Here is a 22064-nt window from a genome sequence, read left to right on the forward strand (position 1 = left end):
TGAATGGGGCCATGTATCGTGAGATTTTGAGCCATCAGTGAGAGCTTTGAATGGTTGACCTAATACTTATTTTCCACCATAATTTACAAATAAATTATTTAAAATTCCTACAATGTGAATTTCTGGATTTTTTTTTTCACATTCTGTCTCTCACAGTTGAAGTGTTCCTATGATGAAAATGACAGACCTCTGTCATCATTTTAAGTGAATCTGTGGCTGACTAAATACTTTTTTGCCCCACTGTATGTCATTTTCAGGAAGTGGGGGGGGGGGAAAAGAAAAAAAAAAGCACAGTTTGGTTGTAGTGTGAGATTGTGTTGCTAGGTAGAAATGAAGCTTGGTGTTGGAAAAGACAGAAAAGAGTCCAAACAAACGTACAGTAAGTAAGTGAGTGAGTGAGCCTGTTCTAAAATGTGGTATTTTTCCACAACTCACCTGACAGAGACACACGTCAGGTTTCTCTTTATGATTCCACACTTGACAAGACAACAGTTTGGCTTCTGCTATTAACATCTTGCCTTTAAAAAAAAAAAAAAAAAGTCCACAACAGTAGGGATGGGTACCGGATTCAGTATTTTTTTACTACCGGGTGTCGATTCATGTCAAATTAAATTAAACAGTGACGTCAGGTCCAGTTTGCAACCTCGACACCGGCTCCAGCACTTGGCGGGGAAACAAGCACTCCAGAAGTACTAATGGCGGACTCAGCCGGAAATGCCTCTAAGTGATGTTGCAATTGTCTATGCCAACAAAGGGGCGGTTTAGCTCGGTTGGTTGAGCAGCCGTGCCAGCAACTTGAGGGTTGCAGGTTCGATTCCCGCTTCCGCCATCCTAGTCAATGCCGTTGTGTCCTTGGGCAAGACACTTTACCCACCTGCTCCCAGTGCCACCCACACTGGTTTAAATGTAACTTAGATATTGTGTTTCACTATGTAAAGCGCTTTGAGTCACTAGAGAAAAGCGCTATATAAATATATAATTCACAAGTATGCCTGATTAAAAAAAGTAGGCCTCTGCGTTTCAAAATATGCCTGCTCCATGCTAATTTATATTGGATTTGCCATAGACATGTTCCTAGTGTGTGATTGTTGTCTGTCTATCTGTGTTGGCCCTGTGATGAGGTGGCGACTTGTCCAGGGTGTACCCTGCCTTCCGCCCGAATACAGCTGAGATAGGCTCCAGCATCCCCCGCGACCCCAAAAAGGGACAAGCGGTAGAATATGGATGGATGTTCCTAGTGTGTGAATGTTGTCTATTTGCGTTGGCCCTGCGATGAGGTGGCGACTTGTCCAGGGTGTACCCCGCCTTCCGCCCGAATACAGCTGAGATAGGCTCCAGCATCCCCCGCGACCCCAAAAAGGGACAAGCGGTAGAATATGGATGGATGTTCCTAGTGTGTGAATGTTGTTTGTCTATCTGTGTTGGTGGCCCTGCGATGAGGTGGCGACTTGTCCAGGGTGTACCCTGCCTTCCGCCCGAATACAGCTGAGATAGGCTCCAGCATCCCCCGCGACCCCAAAAAGGGACAAGCGGTAGAATATGGATGGATGTTCCTAGTGTGTGAATGTGAGTGTGAATGTTGTCTATTTGCGTTGGCCCTGCGATGAGGTGGCGACTTGTCCAGGGTGTACTCCGCCTTCCGCCCGAATGCAGCTGAGATAGGCTACAGCACACCCCCTCAGCCCCAAAAAGGGACAGGCGGTAAAAAATGGATGGATAGATGGATGTTCCTAGTGTGCAAATGTTGTCTGTCTATCTGTGTTGGCCCTGTGATGAGGTGACGACTTGTCCAGGGTGTACCCTGCCTTCCGCCCGAATGCAGCTGAGATAGGCTACAGCAACCCCCGCTATCCTAAACGGGACAAGCGGTAGGAAATGGATGGATGGATGTTCCCTAGTGTGTGAATGTTGTCTGTCTATCTGTGTTGGCTTACAATGAGGTGGTGACTTGTCCACGGTGTACACTGCCTTCTGCCCGAATGCAGTTGAAATGGGTTCCAGCACCACCCCCGCCACTCCAAAAAGGAACAAGCCGTAGAAAATGGATGGATGGATGTTCCTAGTGTGTGAATGTGAGTGTGAATGTTGTCTATTTGCGTTGGCCCTGTGATTAGGTGGCGACTTGTCCAGGGTGTACGCCACCTTCCGCCCGAATGCAGCTGAGATAGGCCCCAGCACCTCCCCGCCACCCCAAAAAGAGACAAGCGGTAGAAAATGGATGGATGGATGTTCCTATTGTGTGAATGTTGTCTATTTGCGTTGGCCCATGCAATGAGGTGGCGACTTGTCCAGGGTGTACGACACCTTCCGCCCGAATGCAGCTGAAATAGGCTCCAGCACCCCCCGCTACCCTGAACGGGACAAGCGGTAGGAAATGGATGGATGTTCCCTAGTGTGTAAATGTTGTCTATCTGTGTTGGCCCTATGATGAGGGCGACTTGTCCAGGGTGTAATCCGCCTTCCGCCCGAATGCAGCTGAGATAAGCTCCAGCACCCTCCGCTATCCTGAACGGGACAAGTGGTAGAAGATGGATGGATGGATGGATGTTCCCTAGTGTGTGAATGTTGTCTGTCTATCTGTGTTGGCCCTGCGATGAGGTGGTGACTTGTCCACGGTGTACGCTGCCTTCCGCCCGAATGCAGCTGAGATGGGTTCCAGCACCCCCCGCCACCCCAAAAAGGAACAAGCAGTAGAAAATGGATGGATGGATGTTCCTTGTGTGTAAATTTTGTCTGTCTATCTGTGTTGGCCCTGCGATGAGGTGGCGACTTGTCCAGGCTGCACCCCGCCTTCCGCCCAAATGCAGCTGAGATAGGCTCCAGCACCCCCTGCCACCTCAAAAAGGGACAAGCGGTAGAAAATGAATGGATGGATGTTCCTAGTGTGTGAATGTTGTCTATTTGCGTTGGCCCTGCAATGAGGTGGCGCCTTGTCCAGGGTGTACGACACCTTCCGCCCGAATGCAGCTGAAATAGGCTCCAGCACCCCCCGCTATCCTGAACGGAACAAGCGGTAGAAAATGGATGGATAGATGTTCCCTAGTGTGTGAATGTTGTCTGTCTATCTGTGTTGGCCCTGCGATGAGGTAGCTAGCGACTTGTCCAGGGTGTACACTGCCTTCCCCCCGATTGTAGATGAGATGGGTTCCAGCACCCCCCGCCACCCCAAAAAGGAACAAGCGGTAGAAAATGGATAAATGGATGGATGTTCCTAGTGTGTGAATGTGAGTGTGAATGTTGTCTGTCTATCTGTGTTGGCCCTGCGATGAGGTGGCGACTTGTCCAGGGTGTACACGCCTTCCGCTCGAATGCAGCTGAGATAGGTTTCAGCACCCCCAGCTATCCCGAACGGGACAAGCGGTAGAAAATGGATGGACGGATGGATGGATGGATGGATGTTCCCTAGTGTGTAAATGTTGTCTGTCTATCTGTGTTGGCCCTGTGATGTGGTGGCGACTTGTCCAGGGTGTACGCCGCCTTCCGCCCTAATGCAGCTGAGATAGGCTCCAGCACCCCCCGCTATCCCGAATGGGACAAGCGGTAGAAAATGGATGGATGGATGGATTTCAACACTGCAAAGAATGACACATTCACCTTAAAGGCAAAGACTGCTTGTAAGCTAAACAACACACTGCAGCTGATACACTACTGCCATCTCATGTTTTGGAGTTGCAACTGCATGCAAAATCTGGTACTTAATACGTGCAAATGAGCCTTAGAAGTGTAAGAAAACAAGATCTACTAACTGGGCAGCACAGTTAGAATGATCAGCTCACTGGCAAATAAAACAAAGATATTTGTAATAAACAATTTTACATTTATTATTTCAAACACATTTTCAAGCACCAAAAAATGGCACCTATTTCCCGGGTCCCAGGAATTGGCACCGTAACGATTCCAGATGTGCGAGGTACCCATCCCTGTGTTACTTTTGCTGGTTTCTGCCTGCTCGTGAAACATCCATGAATTAAAACATAAAACGAGTGCGTAACAAATGTATTAAAGCACCACTCGTAATTAAAAGTATTTGAAAAACGTGTTCGAAACAGAAAATAGTATTATTATGTACTGGACTGACCCTAATTTAAACCTGATTTCTCCCCAAAACAACTTAGAATGTGTCGTCTTGTAGGCAGGCTTTGGACGTCAATACAGGACAGGCAGATTTACATGTTAAGAAAATACATGACGATCAATATTTTTCCTAAAAGAAAAAATTGTTCAGCAAGCATATAGCACAGGCGAGAACGCGGGATGCATTCAAGGACATCGGGTCATTACATTGTTTTGAGAATTGCAAAGAACCTTTGGTCTTAACCACTGTATACCCTACATGAAAAAATATATATATATATCTATATGTATATGTTGATATATATATATATATATAATGTGTGTGTGTGTATATGTATATATATTTATGTATGTATGTGTTTATATGTGTACATGTATACATATATATATACTGTTTTATATATGTATATGTATCTATATATGTATGTATCTGTATATGTATGTATATAAAGATATATACACGTATGTGTATATATGTTCATATATGTGTGTATATATATACACTGTATATATGTATATGTATCTATATATGTATGTACATAAACACATGTATTTGTATATGTATACATGTATGTATAAAGTATGGAAATATATATATATGTGTATATATGTTCATATATAAATATATATCTTTAAATATATGTGGGTGTATGATCATATGTATATATGTGTATGTAAGTTCATATATATATGTATGTGTATATATGTTTATATATATATATATATATATATGTGTATGTATGTATATATATGCATATATTTATGCAGATATATTTATAGATCTGCATATATACATGCATATAGCATATATATATACACATATATGTATACATGTATATATGTATGTATGTGTATATATATATATATATATATATATATATATATATATATATATATATATATATATATATATATATATATAATGTTTGTATGCATGTATGTATATATATGCATATATGTATGCAGATATATTTATAGATCTGTTTATCTATTTATAGATATCTGTTTATCTATTTATATATATATATATATATACACACATATATGTATGTATGTATATATGTATGTCTATATATATGTATATATAGCATATATATATACATACACATATATGTATACATGAATGTATATATATATATATATATATACACACACATATGTGTTTGTATGTATATATATATATATGTATGTATATATATATATATATACACACATATGTGTAAATATATATATATATATATATATTTATATATATATATATATATATATATATATATATATATATATATATATATATATATAGACATACATACACATATATCGGTCCAGCTTTTGGCCACAGTGGCTTGAAAGTATTTACATGTCTAAAAAGCAGGGGGAGCCTTTGAGTTTTAGTAGGAAAAACACACCACAGTATTTTGGGGCGTCCAAAATGTGTCCCAGTTTGAGATATTCCCCACAAAGCTTTGTCTTTGAATACATATTTTTGCCTTAAAAAAAAACATCCAAAAAGATAACACATGTATGATGTCATCTGATTTCCTTAATGTGTTTAAACACCTCCGGCTTATGATTCCTTTTTATTTATGCACCAATTTCAAGATGTTTTGCCCATCTAACTGTTCATCTTTTTTTTGTTGTTGTTTTTTTGCTTTGTTTTTGGGTGGTCGTTGGGAAATGTGTCCAAACCTTTAACAACAATTGTATTCTCAATTGTTTGCCCAATCACAGACCCTCCTCACTCTGCATCATTTCTATTCCATACTCAAAAAACTTGTGTACATAGGAAAGTGTTTTTGTATTAATGAGTACTATTTTCAACATCTTCACTAGAAACCAGGGCACAATGTAAACTGTAAACAGAAGTTATTGTAATGAAACAGCAGAGGACTTAAAAAAAAAAATAAAAAAAAAAAAAACTTTTGAAAAAATATATATAGAAATTATACAGAAATTGCTTTATCTTGATTTACTGAAATATGTCGGAGTGGACCTGGCACAACTACATTACTTTTAGTTGCATTACTTTATTTATTTTTGACTTTGTCACCCGTTGTTTGGTTTGGAAACCCACTTGAGGACGGAAGCATTTGCATGTTCGGATGTCGGTGCGTGGCAAATGCCGAAAAAGAGGGTTGATGAAAAGAAAAACGCTAAAAAAAATTGCTCCTTAATTTAAAATCTGACGGGCAAACGTTTGCTTCGATTTGCAACTGCTTGTGTTTAACTCGACATTTTCTTTTTTCTATGAAAATAAAGGAAAAACATTTTTGAAAAAAGGACTCGACACCTTGTGCAATAAAGCTATCTTTTTATGAACTGTGATGATATTGTTTATTGTGTTGTGTCTTTGCAGGTTAATACCAAATACTTTTTTAATACCAGGTCATGCATGTATAATTTAATGCAAATTTATTTTTAAACGTCTTATATGCGTTCCATGGATGTATTATCTAAGGCAGTGGTCCCCAACCTTTTTGTAACCACAAATCGGTCAACGCTTAATAATTTGTCCCGCGGCCCGGGAGGGGGGAGGGTCCTTTTTTTTTTTTTTTTTTTTCTTTCTCCTTAGTCATTAAAATGGGACGTTTTTGTCATGAAAATGGTAGGTTTTTGTGGTTGCTCCACTTATTGTAAGTGTATATTGTGTTTTTTATGTTGATTTAATTTTAATATATATATATATATATATTCTTTTTTTTTTTTTTTTTTTTTTTTTTTTAAATAAAAATTTATAAAAAATTATTCTGCGGCCCGGTGGTTGGGGACCACTGATCTATGGTACTTTGCAAATGTTCACTTTTAATGCAATTAATTATTAAGAATATACTGGACATGTAAAGTGTAAATGTTATCTATTTTAATTAATTATATCGTACATTTAATTATTTTTAATTCCTTTAAAAAAGTATATACATCCAATCCAATCCACTTTATTTATATAGCACATTTAAACAACAATAACGTTTCCAAAGTGCTGCACAGCCATGTTAAAAACAATTGTAAAAATAAATAAATAAAATAAAATAAAAAAAAGTATATATATATATATATATATATATTCTTTTTTTTTTTTTTTTTTAAATAAACATTTATAAAAAATTATTCTGCGGCCCGGTGGTTGGGGACCACTGATCTATGGTACTTTGCAAATGTTCACTTTCAATGCAATTAATTATTAAGAATATACTGGACATGTAAAGTGTAAATTTGATCTATTTTAATTAATTATTTCGTACATTTAATTATTTTTAATTCCTTTAAAAAAGTATATACATCCAATCCAATCCACTTTATTTATATAGCACATTTAAACAACAATAAGGTTTCCAAAGTGCTGCACAGCCATGTTAAAAACAATTGTAAAAATAAATAAATAAATAAAATAAAATAAAAAAAGTATATATATATATATATTATGATCCACCAATGACTGAATAAAAACAAAAAATGAATAAATATAAAACCAATAAAAACAATATAAAAACAAATATGATTAAACACTATTTTAAAGGGTAAAATCAATTAAAACAGTAAAATAGAAATCAAAGTGTATAAAAAACACAGAGGACAACAGAGGACCACACAACTCACGTAGTGTTAAAAGCCAAAGAATAAAAGTGGGTCTTAAGACGAGACTTAACATTGCAGTTGAATTACCATGACATGTTAAAAAATGTTCCTTTTAATTTTGTGCCTTTTCCTTTATCGACCACTAGATGGCGACAAGCCTCATGACACTTCATGCAGTTTAAACACAAATTATTATTACATTATTACTTCAAATACTTACTGGACTAACTTTTTAAAGCACTTTCTAGGGCCCAAAAGGTACAGTAATTCATTAAATGGAATTACAGCGGTACTTATCGTTGACTTTTGTCAAGAAAATATTGTGATTTTTATTTTTTATTTTTTTGTGCAGGATAGTACCGCCTGATTGCAGCTGAGATAGGCTCCAGCACCCCTGCCACCCCAAAAGGGACAAGCGGTAGGAAATGGATGGATGGATAAATTACAGTTGAATTACCATGGCAAGTGAACTACTAGCGACCACGCAGTCTGATAGTTTATATATCAATGATGAAATATTAACATTGCAACACATGACAATACGGCCTTTTTAGTTTACTAAATTGCAATTTTAAATTTCGCGCGGAAGTATCATGCTAAAACGTCTCGGTATGATGACGTCACGCATTGTAGAGGACGTTTTGTTCCAGCACCGTTCACAGCTATAAGTCTCTTTTCATCGCATAATTACACAGTATTCTGGACATCTGAGTTGCTGAATCTTTTGCAATTTGTTCGATTAATAATGGAGACGTCAAAGAAGAATGATGTAGGTGGGAAGCGGTGTATTGCGGCCGCCTTTAGCAACACAAACACAGCCGGTGTTATCTTGTTTACATTCCCGAAAGATGACGGTGAAGCTTTACTATGGAACAGAGCGGTCAAGCGAACATGGATCTCGACCACATGTCAACCGACAGGTTTCGGTGAGAAAATGGTGGCAATAAGTCTGCTCTTACCGTAGACATGAGCGGAGAGTTTGCGTCATTCTTCCTGCAGCTGCGGACTCTCTTGCCTCCTCCCAACGGCCGCCCCCGGCCGTTTGATGCTTACACCGTGGAGGATGGGGGGGGGAAATGAATTCTCAGCCCGGTTGCCTTGCCTCATCGAGAAACGTGGCTTTCCACGGAGACACTGGGAGTCGCCACACTCCTTCGACTTTAGGTACAACCATATAATCTCACTAAAACACTAGTAACACATTAAGCAGATAAGGGATTTTCCAGAATTATCCTAGTGTAACAAACAGTTCAGGGTGTCCCAAGTTAACACAGAGTGTGAGGAGGAGGAGGAGGAGTTTTGTCCTTTCAGAGTCGCCGTTGGGCTGAGACTTAGGGTGTGGGGCTGTGGAGAGACAGGTGTAAAGGAAATCACATTAAAGAAGCGGTGGCTACTGGACCGGCTCTAATGTCTCCCGTTTATCATTTTATTATATAAGTACACGGGCGGCATAGCTCGGTTGGTAGAGCGGCCGTACCAGCAACTTGAGGGTTGCAGGTTCAATTCCCGCTTCCGCCATCCTAGTCACTGTCGTTGTGTCCTTGGGCAAGGCACTTTACCCACCTGCTCCCAGTGCCACAAACACTGGTTTAAATGTAACTTAGGTATTGGGTTTCACTATGTAAAGCGCTATATAAATATAATTCACTTCACTTCATACTGTATAGGCGAACCCGGGACACTCGGCTACACTTGTAAATGTGTCTAATAACATCTGAATCCCTCCCACTGCCCTCGTCTTTTTTTCTTCTTCTTGTAGTCCTTCACTCTCACTTTCCTCATCCACGGATCTTTCAACTTCGCTCAAATTAATGGGGAAATTGTCGCTTTTTCGGTCCGAATCGCTCTAGCTGCTGATGGCCATGATTTTAAACAATGTTCGGATGTGAGGAGCTGCACAACCCGTGACGTCTACCGCACATCGTCTGCTACTTCCGGTACAAGCAAGGCTATTTTATTAGCGACCAAAAGATGCAAACTTTATCGTCGATGTTCTGTTCTAAATCCTTTTAGCAAAAATAGGGCAACATCGGGAAATGATCAAGTATGACACAGAATGGACCTGCTATCCCCGTTTAAATAAGAAAATCTCATTTCAGTAGGCCTATAAGCATTTTCTAGGGCCTAAAAGGTACAGTCATCCATTAAAGGCAACTACAGTGGTACTTATCGTTGACTTTTGTTAAGAAAATAATATTGTGATTTTTTTTATTTTTTTTTTTATTGTGCAGTATAGTACAGCCCGTTTGCAGATGAGATAGGCTCCCCGAAGGGACAAGCAGTAGAAAATGGATGTATGTTCTGGATAGTGACATACATGCAGCTGAATGACATTTGACCTGTTTGACAAGAATTGCATACATCTCAAGGAACAGGAAAAACACCTGTTTGGTTAACCATCATTGAAAGTAAACAAGCTGTAACACCAGGGTCTTACCGCTAGAGGGGGCTATACTGTCAAGAAAATATTCTCCCACACATTTAAGTCATCATTTTCTGCATTTATTTGGGAAACATAATTCACTTTTAAGTATGATATTTTAAAAGAAACAGACAATACATCGAATTTACAGTAATATGATACATATCAGGGGTCACCAACCTGTTTGAAACCAAGAGGTACTTCTTGGGTACTGATTAATGCGAAGGGCTACCAGTTTGATACACACTTAAATAAATTGCCAAAAAAAAGCCGAATTTGCTCAATTTACCTTTAACTCTATGTTATTATTAATAATTATTGATATTTATCTTTGTGGAAACACTGATCATCTTAATGATTTCTCACAATAAATATATATAAAAACAGATAAATATATTTTAAAAAATGGGTATTTCTGTCTGTCGTTCCGTCGTACATTTTCTTCCTTCTACGGAAGGTTTTTTGTAGAGAATAAATGATGAAAAAAAACACTTAATTGAACAGTTTAGAAGAGGAGAAAACATTAAAAAAAAAGGAAAAAATTAATTTTGAAACATAGTTTATCTTCAATTTAGACTCTTTAAAATTAAAAAATTCAACCGAAAAAAAGAAAAGAAAAACTAGCTCATTCGAATATTTTTGGAAAAAAAAAAAAATTTATGGAACGTCATTAGTAATTTTTCCTGATTAAGATTTTTTTTAGAATTGTGATGACACGCCCCCCGCGGCCCCAAAAGGGAATAAGCGGTAGAAAATGGATGGATGGATGGAAAAAACACGAAAAAAATTAAAATGAAATTTTAAAACATAGTTTATCTTTTATTTCGACTCTTTAAAATTCAAAATTCAACCGAAAAAAATGAATAGAAAAACTAGCTAATTCGAATCTTTTTGAAAAAAAAATTAAAAAATAATTTATGGGACATCATTAGTAATTTTTCCTGATTAAGATTAATTTTAGAATTTTGATGACATGTTTTAAATAGGTCAAAATCCAATCTGCACTTTTTTTTAGAATATATAACAAATTGGACCAAGCTATATTTCTAACAAAGACAAATCATTATTTCTTCTAGATTTTCCAGAACAAAAATTGTAAAAGAAATTCAAAAGACTTTGAAATAAGATTTAAATTTGATTCTACAGATTTTCTAGATTTGCCAGAATATTTATTTTTTAATTTTAATCATAAGTTTGAAGAAATATTTCACAATTATTCTTCGTCGAAAAAACAGAAGCTAAAATGAAGAATTAAATTAAAATGTATTTATTACTCTTTACAAATAAATAAATAAAATACTTGAACATTGATTTAAATTGTCAGGAAAGAAGAGGAATTTAAAAGGTAAAAAGGTATATGTGTTTAAAAATCCTAAAATCATTTTTAAGGTTGTATTTTTTCTCTAAAATTGTCTTTCTGAAAGTTATAAGAAGCAAAGTAAAAAAATAAACGAATTTATTTAAACAAGTGAAGACCTAAGTCTTTAAAAATATTTTCTTGGATTTTCAAATTCTATTTGAGTTTTGTCTCTCTTAGAATTAAAAATGTCGAGCAAAGCGAGACCAGCCTGCTAGTAAATGAACAAAATTGAAAAAATTGAGTCAGCTCACTGGTAAGTGCTGCTATTTGAGCTATTTTTAGAACAGGCCAGCTGGCGACTCATCTGGTCCTTACGGGCTACCTGGTGCCCGCGGGCACCACGTTGGTGACCCCTGAGGTAGATATTGTGGCGGCTGGCTAAGGGGTGTTACTGATGACTTTAGCCGAGAGGGGGCGGGACTTCCGGGGAGACATAGGGAAGTAAACAAAACAAATACGTTTTATGAGTCTACATTCCTGGGAAATCACAACATGATGACAGAATGCTTTTACCAAACATGACCACGCTAAGCTAAGTTATCAGCTTTAATAAAATATGGAGTATGAAACTGGCCACGTCCAACACGGCTGCACCACGAGCGCCATCTAGTCTTCGGGCATCTACTTGCCGTTCTTTTGCTTCTTCTGCTGGAACTTTCTGAAATGGGTCTGGATGGTGGAGGCCGCCTTCACCTCCACGGGGCTGAGGGGCGGTAAGGTGGGCTCCGCGCTGCACGTGCCGTTACTGGCGCTGGAGTCTGTCGGGACGCCTGAGACTGAGCGGACTCCTTTCATTTCTTTACTCCTTTAAAGGCCTACTGAAACCCACTAATGGCGACCACGCAGTCTGATAGTTTATATATCAATGATGAAATATTAACATTACAACACATGCCAATACGGCCGCTTTATGTTGACGCGTGCACGTGACGTTATTGGTTGGAGCGGACTAAATAATAATTACGCAGTATTTTGGACATCTCTGTAATAATAGAGATTATAAAGAAGAATGCTGTTGGTGGATTGCAGCTGCCTTTAGCAACCGAAACACAGCCAGGTGTTTCTTTGTTTGTTGTGAAGCTTTAACAAACATGTTTCTCTTCCAAGTTTTTGCATGAGAAAATGGTGATATTAAGTCGGCTCTTGAGCGGATTATGCGACCTCCTGCAGCAGCTTTCCACACTGCGTCCAGCTGTATAATCACTCCCCATACAGTGTCGTAATGAAATTAAACAATGGATGTCCGCTAACTTTTTGCAACTCAACGCCAAAAAAACGGAAATGCTGATTATCGGTCCTGCTAGACACCGAACTCTATTTAATAATACAACTCTAACATTTGACAACCAAACAATTAAACAAGGCGACACGGTAAAGAATCTGGGTATTATCTTCGACCCAACTCTCTCCTTTGAGGCACACATTAAAAGCGTTACTAAAACGGCCTTCTTTCATCTCCGTAACATCGCTAAAATTCGCTCCATTCTGTCCACTAAAGACGCTGAGATCATTATCCATGCGTTTGTTACGTCTCGTCTTGATTACTGTAACGTATTATTTTCGGGTCTCCCCATGTCTAGCATTAAAAGATTACAGTTGGTACAAAATGCGGCTGCTAGAGTTTTGACAAGAACAAGAAAGTTTGATCACATTACGCCTGTACTGGCTCACCTGCACTGGCTTCCTGTGCACTTAAGATGTGACTTTAAGGTTTTACTACTTACGTATAAAATACTACACGGTCTAGCTCCATCTTATCTTGCCGATTGTATTGTACCATATGTCCCGGCAAGAAATCTGCCTTCAAAGGACTCCGGCTTATTAGTGATTCCCAAAGCCCAAAAAAAGTCTGCGGGCTATAGAGCGTTTTCCGTTCGGGCTCCAGTACTCTGGAATGCCCTCCCGGTAACAGCTCGAGATGCCACCTCAGTAGAAGCATTTAAGTCTCACCTTAAAACTCATTTGTATACTCTAGCCTTTAAATAGACTCCGTTTTTAGACCAGTTGATCTGCCGTTTCTTTTCTTTTTCTTCTATGTCCCACTCTCCCTTGTGGAGGGGGTCCGGTCCGATCCGGTGGCCATGTACTGCTCTCCTGTGTATCGGCTGGGGACATCTCTGCGCTGCTGATCTGCCTCCGCTTGGGATGGTTTCTTGCTGGCTCCGCTGTGAACGGGACTCTCGCTGCTGTGTTGGATCCGCTTTGGACTGGACTCTCGCGACTGTGTTGGATCCATTATGGATTGAACTTTCACAGTATCATGTTAGACCCGCTCGACATCCATTGCTTTCCTCCTCTCCAAGGTTCTCATAGTCATTATTGTCACCGACGTCCCACTGGGTGTGAGTTTTCCTTGCCCTTATGTGGGCCTACCGAGGATGTCGTGGTGGTCTGTGCAGCCCTTTGAGACACTAGTGATTTAGGGCTATATAAGTAAACATTGATTGATTGATTGATTGATTACCTGACACCTTCTATGTCGGCTACTTCTCTTTGTTTTTAATGTCCTATATTCTATTTTCTGCTGGACTTACTCTCTTTTTTTATGCTGGGGCTGCCAAATATACTGTGATAGTGTACATAGCAATTGGTATATATGTTATAGACATACTATATCTGTATATATAATATACTGTACAGCAGGGGTGCCCACACTTTTTCTGCAGGCGAGCTACTTTTCAATTGACCAACTCGAGGGGATCTACCTCATTTATATACATCATTTATATTTATTTATTTATGAAAGAGACATTTTTGTAAACAAGTTAAATGTGTTTAATGATAATACAAGCATGTGTAACACATATAGATGTCTTTCTTTCACAAAGACAAGAATATAAGTTGGTGTATTACCTGATTCTGATGACTTGCATTGATTGGAATCAGACAGTAATGATGATAACGCCCACATTTTCAAATGGAGGAGAAAAAAAGTTGTCCTTTCTGTACAATACCACATGAAAGTGGTTGGTTTTTGGCATCTAATTCATCCAGCTTCCATACACTTTACAAGAAAAACATTGGCGGCAAATTCCGTAGCTTGCTTGATTGACATTCACGGCACCCGAGGGTCTTGTGAGATGACGCTGGCTGCTGCCAGTTCATTATTATGAAAAAATGACAGAGAGGAAGGCGAGAAACACTTTTTATTTCAACAGACTTTCGCGCCGTCCCTTCCGTCAAAACTCTAAAGGCCGACTGCACATTTCCTATCTTCACAGTAAAAGCCCTGCTTCATGCTGCCTGCGCTAACAAAATAAGAGTCTCGGAAATCTGGCGTGCACAAGTGATGTGCACGCCAGCTTTCTGAGGGATCGCTTGTGCACGCCAGTTTTCCGAGATTCTGTATTTAGTTAGCGCAGGCAGCATGAAGCAGGGCTTTTATTGTGAAGATAGGAAATGTGCAGTCGGCCTTTAGAGTTTTGACGGAAGGTACGACGCGAGAGTCTGTTGAAATAAAAAGTGTTTCTCGCCTTCCTCTCGGTCATATTTTCATAATAATGATCTTGCAGCAGCCAGCGTCATCTCACAAGACCCTCCGGTACCGTGAATGTCATTTAAGTGACGTCTTGGTGAAGATTGATGATCACTAATTTTTAGGTCTATTTTTTTTAAAAGCCTGGCTCGAGATCGACTGACACACCCCCCGCGGTCGACTGGTAGCTCGCGATCGACGTAATGGGCACCCCTGCTCTACACATATTAAGTATATATTGTATATATTCGCAGATATGTTATATTTTACATTGCTATACCTAGTCTATTTATACCTGCATTGTCCTTTCCATCCTTACACTTTCCATCATTGTAACTAAGCTACTGTGTTGAACAATTTCCCTTGTGGATCATTAAAGTTTGTCTAAGTCTATCCAAAAGGCAGCTGTAAACTTGGCTCCTCCATTGGCTTTCCGCAGAGACACTGGCGGTCACCGCAGCCCTCCGACTTTCAGGTATGACTTTATAATCTCACTAAAACACTATTAACACAATAAGCAGATAAGGGATTTTCCAGAATTATCCTAGTAAATGTGTCTAATAACATCTGAATCGCTCCCACTGCCGTCGCCTTTTCTTTTTTCTTTTTTTTATTTTTTTTAGTGCTTCACTCTAACTTCCATCCTCGCTCAAATTAATGGGGAAATCGTGGCTATGATTATAAACAATGTTCAGATGTGAGGAGCTCCACAACCCGTGACGTTACGCGCACATCATCTGCTACTTCCGGTACAGGCAAGGCTTTTTTATTAGCGACCAAAAGTTGCGAACTTTATCGTCGATGTTCTCTACTAAATCCTTTCAGCAGAAATATGGCAATATCATGAAATGATCAAGTATGACACATAGAATGGACCTGCTATCCCCGTTTGAATAAGAAAATCTCAATTCAGTAGGCCTTTTTAGTTCCCTAAGTCCTTCTTTATTCAACGGGTAAAAAAACATTATATCCCGCCCTCTTCCAGCTTCTCATACGTAATGCCGTACTTTCGTAACACAGCTTAGCTTCAGCTGTTGTTAGCGATTAATAGCAATTTGGATAGCTAGCATTAGCTGTGTTCTGTTACTAATGATAACATAAGATGGCCGGTGGTGGTGTTATATTTTTTAGTGCTTCACTCTAACTTTCCTCATCCAGAAATCAATCAATCAATCAATATTCACTTATATAGTCTTTCATCCTCGCTCAAATTAATGGGGAAATTGTCACTTCTCGGTCCGAATCGCTCTAGCTGCTGGTGGCCATGATTGTAAACAATGTGATGATGTGAGGAGCTCCCCAAACCCGTGACGTCACGCGCACATCATCTGCTACTTCCGGTACAGGCAAGGCTTTTTTATTAGCGACCAAAAGTTGCGTACTTTATCGTCGATGTTCTCTACTAAATTCTTTCATCAAAAATATGGCAATATCGCGAAATTATCAAGTATGACACAGAATGGAGCTGCTATCCCCGTTTAAATAAGAAAATCTCATTTCAGTAGGCCTTTAATTCAACTTCCCGTGGTAAGTTTTAGATAACACGTTGCTCGATTGGAATGAAAGGTGTTACTTACGCTTTCTATACACGCCCATGCTGTTTCTTCTGTAGCCATCAAACTGCAAAAGAAAAGAGAAATGTTCACTTGTTTTTTTTATATTGTCACAATCCCAATCTTAGCCACTTCAAAACAGTACCATTAGAATTTGAAAAAAAAACAAGCTCCATTGAACGCCACTTCAAAATACTGCAGCGTCACCGCGTTCGAAAAACAACGAGCTGCATTGAACGCGTCAATCCAAACCAGAAGGATGATATAAAGCAGGGGTCACCAACGCAGTGCCCGCGGGCACCAGATGATAAGGACCAGATGAGTCGCCCGCTGGCCTGTTCTAAAAATAGCGCAAACAGCAGCACTTACCAGTGAGCTGCCTCTGCCTCTATTTTTAAAATTGTATTTATTTACTAGCAAGCTGGTCTCGCTTTGCTCGACATTTTTAATTCTAAGAGAGACAAAACTCAAATAGAATTTGAAAATCCAAGAAAATATTTTAAAGACTTCATTTATTCTTTTACTTTGCTTCTTATAACTTTCAGAAAGACAATTTTAGAGAAAAAATACAACCTTAAAAATTATTTTTGAATTTTTAAACACATATACCTTTTTACCTTTTAAATTCCTTCCTCTTCTTTCCTAACATTTTAAATCAATGTTCAAGTATTTTTTATTTTTTTATTGTAAAGAATAATAAATACATTTTGATTTAATTCTTCATTTTAGCTTCTGTTTTTTCGACGAAGGATATTTGTGAAATATTTCTTCAAACTTATTATGATTAAAATAAAATTAAAATACTCTGGCAAATCTACAACATTTTTAGAATCAAATTTAAATCTTATTTCAAATCATTTAGAATTTCTTTTAAAAATTTTGTTCTGGAAAATCTAGAAGAAATAATGATTTGTCTTTGTTAGAAATATAGCTTGGTCCAATTTGTTATATACTGTAAAAAAGTGCACATTGGATTTTAACCTGTTCAAAACATTTAATCAAAATTTTTAAAACTCGTCACGTCCGTTGTGTCCTGAGCAAGACACTTCACCCTTGCTCCTGATGGGTGCTGGTTGGCGCCTTGCATGGCAGCTCCCTCCATCAGTGTGTGAATGTGTGTGTGAATGGGTAAATGTGGAAGTAGTGTCAAAGCGCTTTGAGTACCTTGAAGGTAGAAAAGCGCTATACAAGTACAACCCATTTATTTATTTAAATTAATCTTACTCAGGAAACTAATGATGTTCCATTTTTTAATTTTTTCATAAAGATTCAAATTAGCTAGTTTTTCCTCTTCTTTTTTTTTTTGGTTGAATTCTGAATTTTAAAGAGTCAAAATTGAAGATAAACTATGTTTCAAAATTAAATTTTCATTTTTTCTTGTTATCTCCTCTTTTAAACCGTTCATTTAAGTGTGTTTTTCATCATTTATTCTCTACAAAAAACCTTCCGTAAGAGAAAAAAAATGCACAACGGAATGACGGACAGAAATACCCCATTTTTATATACATATAGATTTATTTATTAAACGTAAATTGAGCAAATTGGCTATTTCTGGCAATTTTTTTAAGTGTGTATCAAACTGGTAGCCCTTCGCATTAATCAGTACCCAAGAAGTAGCTCTTGGTTTCAAAAAGTTTGGTGACCCCTGTTATAAAGTAACGTATCTTGAGCGTACAAATAATGGGGGGGGTAATATAAAGTAACCTATTTTCTGTAAATATCTTTCTGTGTGACTTAAGTTAGACAAATTTCACTGAGGGGAGCGACTGAAGACGACTACCTCAGCATCCAGAGTGAGCTGACATTAGGATGTTTGTTTATTTTTGTCATTTCTTGCGATTTATCCTCGACTATTATTACAACACAAATCGCAGGGTCAACACGCCAGGACTCCGAGAGATGGATGAAAATTTTTTATGTCAATAATAATAACCCCTAAATGATAACTAGCTAGCAAAACACAGCTTAGGCCAGAGCTGTTAAAATCGCTTGTTCCAGTCAGTATACGGGAGAGTTTTTCAACCACTGTGCTGCGGCACACCAATGTGCCGTGGGAGATAATCTAATTTCAACTATTTGGGATAAAAATATTTTGCAGACCAATAAAAATAGTCTGCAAATGATGTGTTGTTGTTTAGTATCTGTGCCGTCTAGAGCTTGGTAGAGTAACCGTGTAATACACTTCCATATCAGTAGGTGGCAGCAGGCAGCTAATTGCTTTGAAGATGTTGGAAACAGCAGGAGGCAGCGTGCAGGTAAAAAGGTGTCTAATACTTAAACCAAAAATAAACAAAAGGTGAACGCCCCCAAAAAAGGCATTGAAGCTTAGGGAAGGCTATGCAGAACGAAACTACAACTGAACTACCGCTTATCATGAATTGATAAACGTGGACCCCGACTTATTCCGGTGTTGCCATTTAGTGGTCATTTGTACATAATATGTACTGTACTGTGTCATCTACGAATAAAAGAATCAATCAATGAAAAAACTGTCTACAAAGTAAACAAAAACAGAATGCTGGACGACAGCAAAGACTTACTGTGCAGCAAAGATGGCGTCCACAAAGTACATCCAAACATGACATGACAATCAACAATGTCCCCACGAAGAAGGATAAAAACAACAATATTCTTGATTGCTAAAACAAAGTAGAGGCGGGAAATATCGCTCAAAGGAAGACATGAAACTGCTACATAGAAGAGAAAAAGCCACCAAAAAACTAGCAAAAGACAAGAACTAAACACTACACACAGGAAAACACCCAAAAATGTCCAAATAATTCAGGGCGTGATGTGACAGGTGGTGACAGTACACCTACTTTGAGACAAGAGCTATAGTGATGCTTGGTTGATTATGGTTTAAATTCATATCCAACAATTGCGACGACGACTCTTTACTGTCAACTAAATTTTGTTTTTTAATATTTTCTGCTGGCGGTGGCGCCTGGAGCTGTCGCCTTTTCGTTTTGTTTTTTTGGTTTTTTTTAGTGCTTCACTCTAACTTTCCTCATCCACGAATCTTCCATCCTCGCTCAAATTAATGGGGAAATCGTGGCTATTATTATAAACAATGTGAGGATGTGAGGAGCTCCCCAATCCGTGACGTCACGCGCACATCATCTGCTACTTCCGGTACAGGCAAGGCTTTTTTATTAGCGACCAAAAGTTGCGAACTTTATCGTCGATGTTCTCTACTAAATCCTTTCAGCAGAAATATGGCAATATCGCGAAATGATCAAGTATGACACATAGAATGGACCTGCTATCCCCGTTTGAATAAGAAAATCTCAATTCAGTAGGCCTTTTTAGGAAATATCGCTCAAAGGAAGACATGAAACTGCTACATAAAAGAGAAAAAGCCACCAAAATACTAGCAAAAGACAAGAACTAAACACTACACACAGGAAAACACCCAAAAATGTCCAAATAATTCAGGGCGTGATGTGACATGTGGTGACAGTACACCTACTTTGAGACAAGAGCTATAGTGATGCTTGGTTGATTATGGTTTAAATTCATATCCAACAATTGCGACGACGACTCTTTACTGTCAACTAAATTTTGTTTTTTAATATTTTCTGCTGGTGGTGTGCCTCCGGATTTTTTCAACGCAAAAAGTGGCCAAAAAAATTGAAAAACACTGGTATATAGTATATGTAAAATATTGTATAATTGACTCATGATTATTGCCTTATTTTATCACACAATTGCAAATTAATTTAAATAATTTGCTTTGAAATCATAAATCAAAGATAAAGCAACTACTGTGTATAAAAATGAAAAATTTCTGGGCTATAAGCCACTACTTTTTTTCCTACGCTTTGGACCCTGCGGCTTACAAAATGGTGCAGCTAGTTTATGTATTTTTCTTCACAAATTGCCATCGATTTATGTAGTTCAAAAGTTTTCAACATCTACAGAGACACTGAAAAGTTGTTGTTACTCCATCATACATGACTTACGGATGAAACTAAAAATAATTGAATGTCTTGCAAAAGTCCTTTGTGCACAGTCCCAATGTTAAACTAATATGTGATATAAACTTATCAGAATCATAAATATGTTATTAATCCCCGAGGGGAAATTTAAATTTTCAGCACAATCCCATTCAAGATCAGACAAACATTACAGGGAGACAGAACAGGATCGCTGACAACTTCCGGCGCCCCTTACAAACAAGGTGAGATACAGGTAAACAATGGGAGGATTGGGGGGGGTGAGAAAAAAATCAGTCTAAGCCTGGGCCCCTGGAAAGGGGGTCCAGACTGAGACCGAGGGAAAAAACAACTCATAGCCATAGCACACATCCCTCTTACATGTGTGTAAGAGGGAACCATCAAACATTACATGCAAAGTGAAATATGTCTAGCTTTTGTTATAATTTTCATTATCACAGTTTACAGATTTTGAAAATCCAAAATATTCAGAGATTTTCAATTCAAGGTTTTCATAAACCATAATCATTGAAATGACATCAAAAGAAGTCTTGAAATATCTCGAGTCGCATGTTATAAGCCTATCTCGTATATTAGTTTCACTTTGTTAGTTGCTGAAATAAACAAACCTATGCACAATATTATTTTTTTTAGTTTTACCTGTATAAGTCCTTCATTTTTCAAAGGGCTAAAAAAACATTTTGGATTCATGTTTTATGTTTTTATTTGTTCAAATCTCTCTCTATACTTCATCCAATAGGTCACAGAGGACAGCGAGAAAAAACAACAATGCAATGAAATGGCGACTGGAGTTAAATACTTCAGCATCCAGAGATAAGGCTGAGCGACAGGTAAGCAAACATTTGCTTGTGTGTTTATTTTTGTCACGTCCAGCCACATATCCTCCAATACATCAATACAAATAACACCAAAATGATAACCAACTACATACTTGCCAACCCTCCCGGATTTTCCGGGAGACTCCCGAAATTCAGCGACTCTCCCGAAAACCTCCCAGGGCAAATTTTCTCCCGAAATTCAGGCGTAGCTGGAGGCCACGCCCCCTCCAGCTCCATGCGGACCCGAGTGACCTCTCGACAGCCTTTTTTTCACGTCCGCTTTCCCACAATATAAACAGCGAGCCTGCCCAATGACGTAACTATAGAATGATCGAAGGCGAGTTCTTGGTTTTCTTATGTGGGTTTATTGTTAGGCAGTCTCATTAACGCCCTCCCAGCGCGGAAACAACACACAACAACAGCAGTCACGTTTTCGTCTACCGTAAAGCAGTTCGTCTGACGTAAACAGCAATGTTGTGACACTCTTAAACAGGACAATCTACTGTACATGCATATGGTTAGAAAAAAAAGGATGGACAATTCAACCCTTAACTCAACAATGAGTAGATGAGTGTTATGTGTGTGTACATGTGTAAATAAATGAACAGTGAAATTCAAGTGTATATATATGTATATATATATAGCTAGAATTCACTGAAAGTCAAGTATTTCTTATATATATGTATTTGTATATATATATATATATATATATATATATATATATATAATATAAATATTTGACTTGGTGTATCTAGCTGTAAATATACTCCTCCCCTCTTAACCACGCCCCCCGGACCACTACCCCCACCCCACCCACGACCACTCCCCCCACC

At 38.3% G+C, this 22064-nt stretch overlaps 1 protein-coding gene across 1 annotated transcript in view; it reads right to left on the reverse strand.

Moving 5' to 3' along the window:
• Positions 1-11261: 11261 nt before the first annotated feature.
• The window catches only part of LOC133537521 (uncharacterized), a 44907-nt gene continuing 34104 nt past the window's right edge, over positions 11262-22064 (reverse strand). The window contains exons 3-4 of the mRNA XM_061878612.1: positions 16482-16524; positions 11262-12187 (exon numbers count right to left, since the gene is read on the reverse strand). Of these exons, the coding sequence (XP_061734596.1) occupies positions 12051-12187; positions 16482-16524 (180 nt within the window). The 3' untranslated portion in view covers positions 11262-12050. The remainder of the gene's footprint in view (positions 12188-16481; positions 16525-22064) is intronic.

This window comes from Nerophis ophidion, linkage group LG18 (genome assembly GCF_033978795.1).
Source record: "Nerophis ophidion isolate RoL-2023_Sa linkage group LG18, RoL_Noph_v1.0, whole genome shotgun sequence".
Classification (NCBI taxonomy): domain Eukaryota; kingdom Metazoa; phylum Chordata; class Actinopteri; order Syngnathiformes; family Syngnathidae; genus Nerophis; species Nerophis ophidion.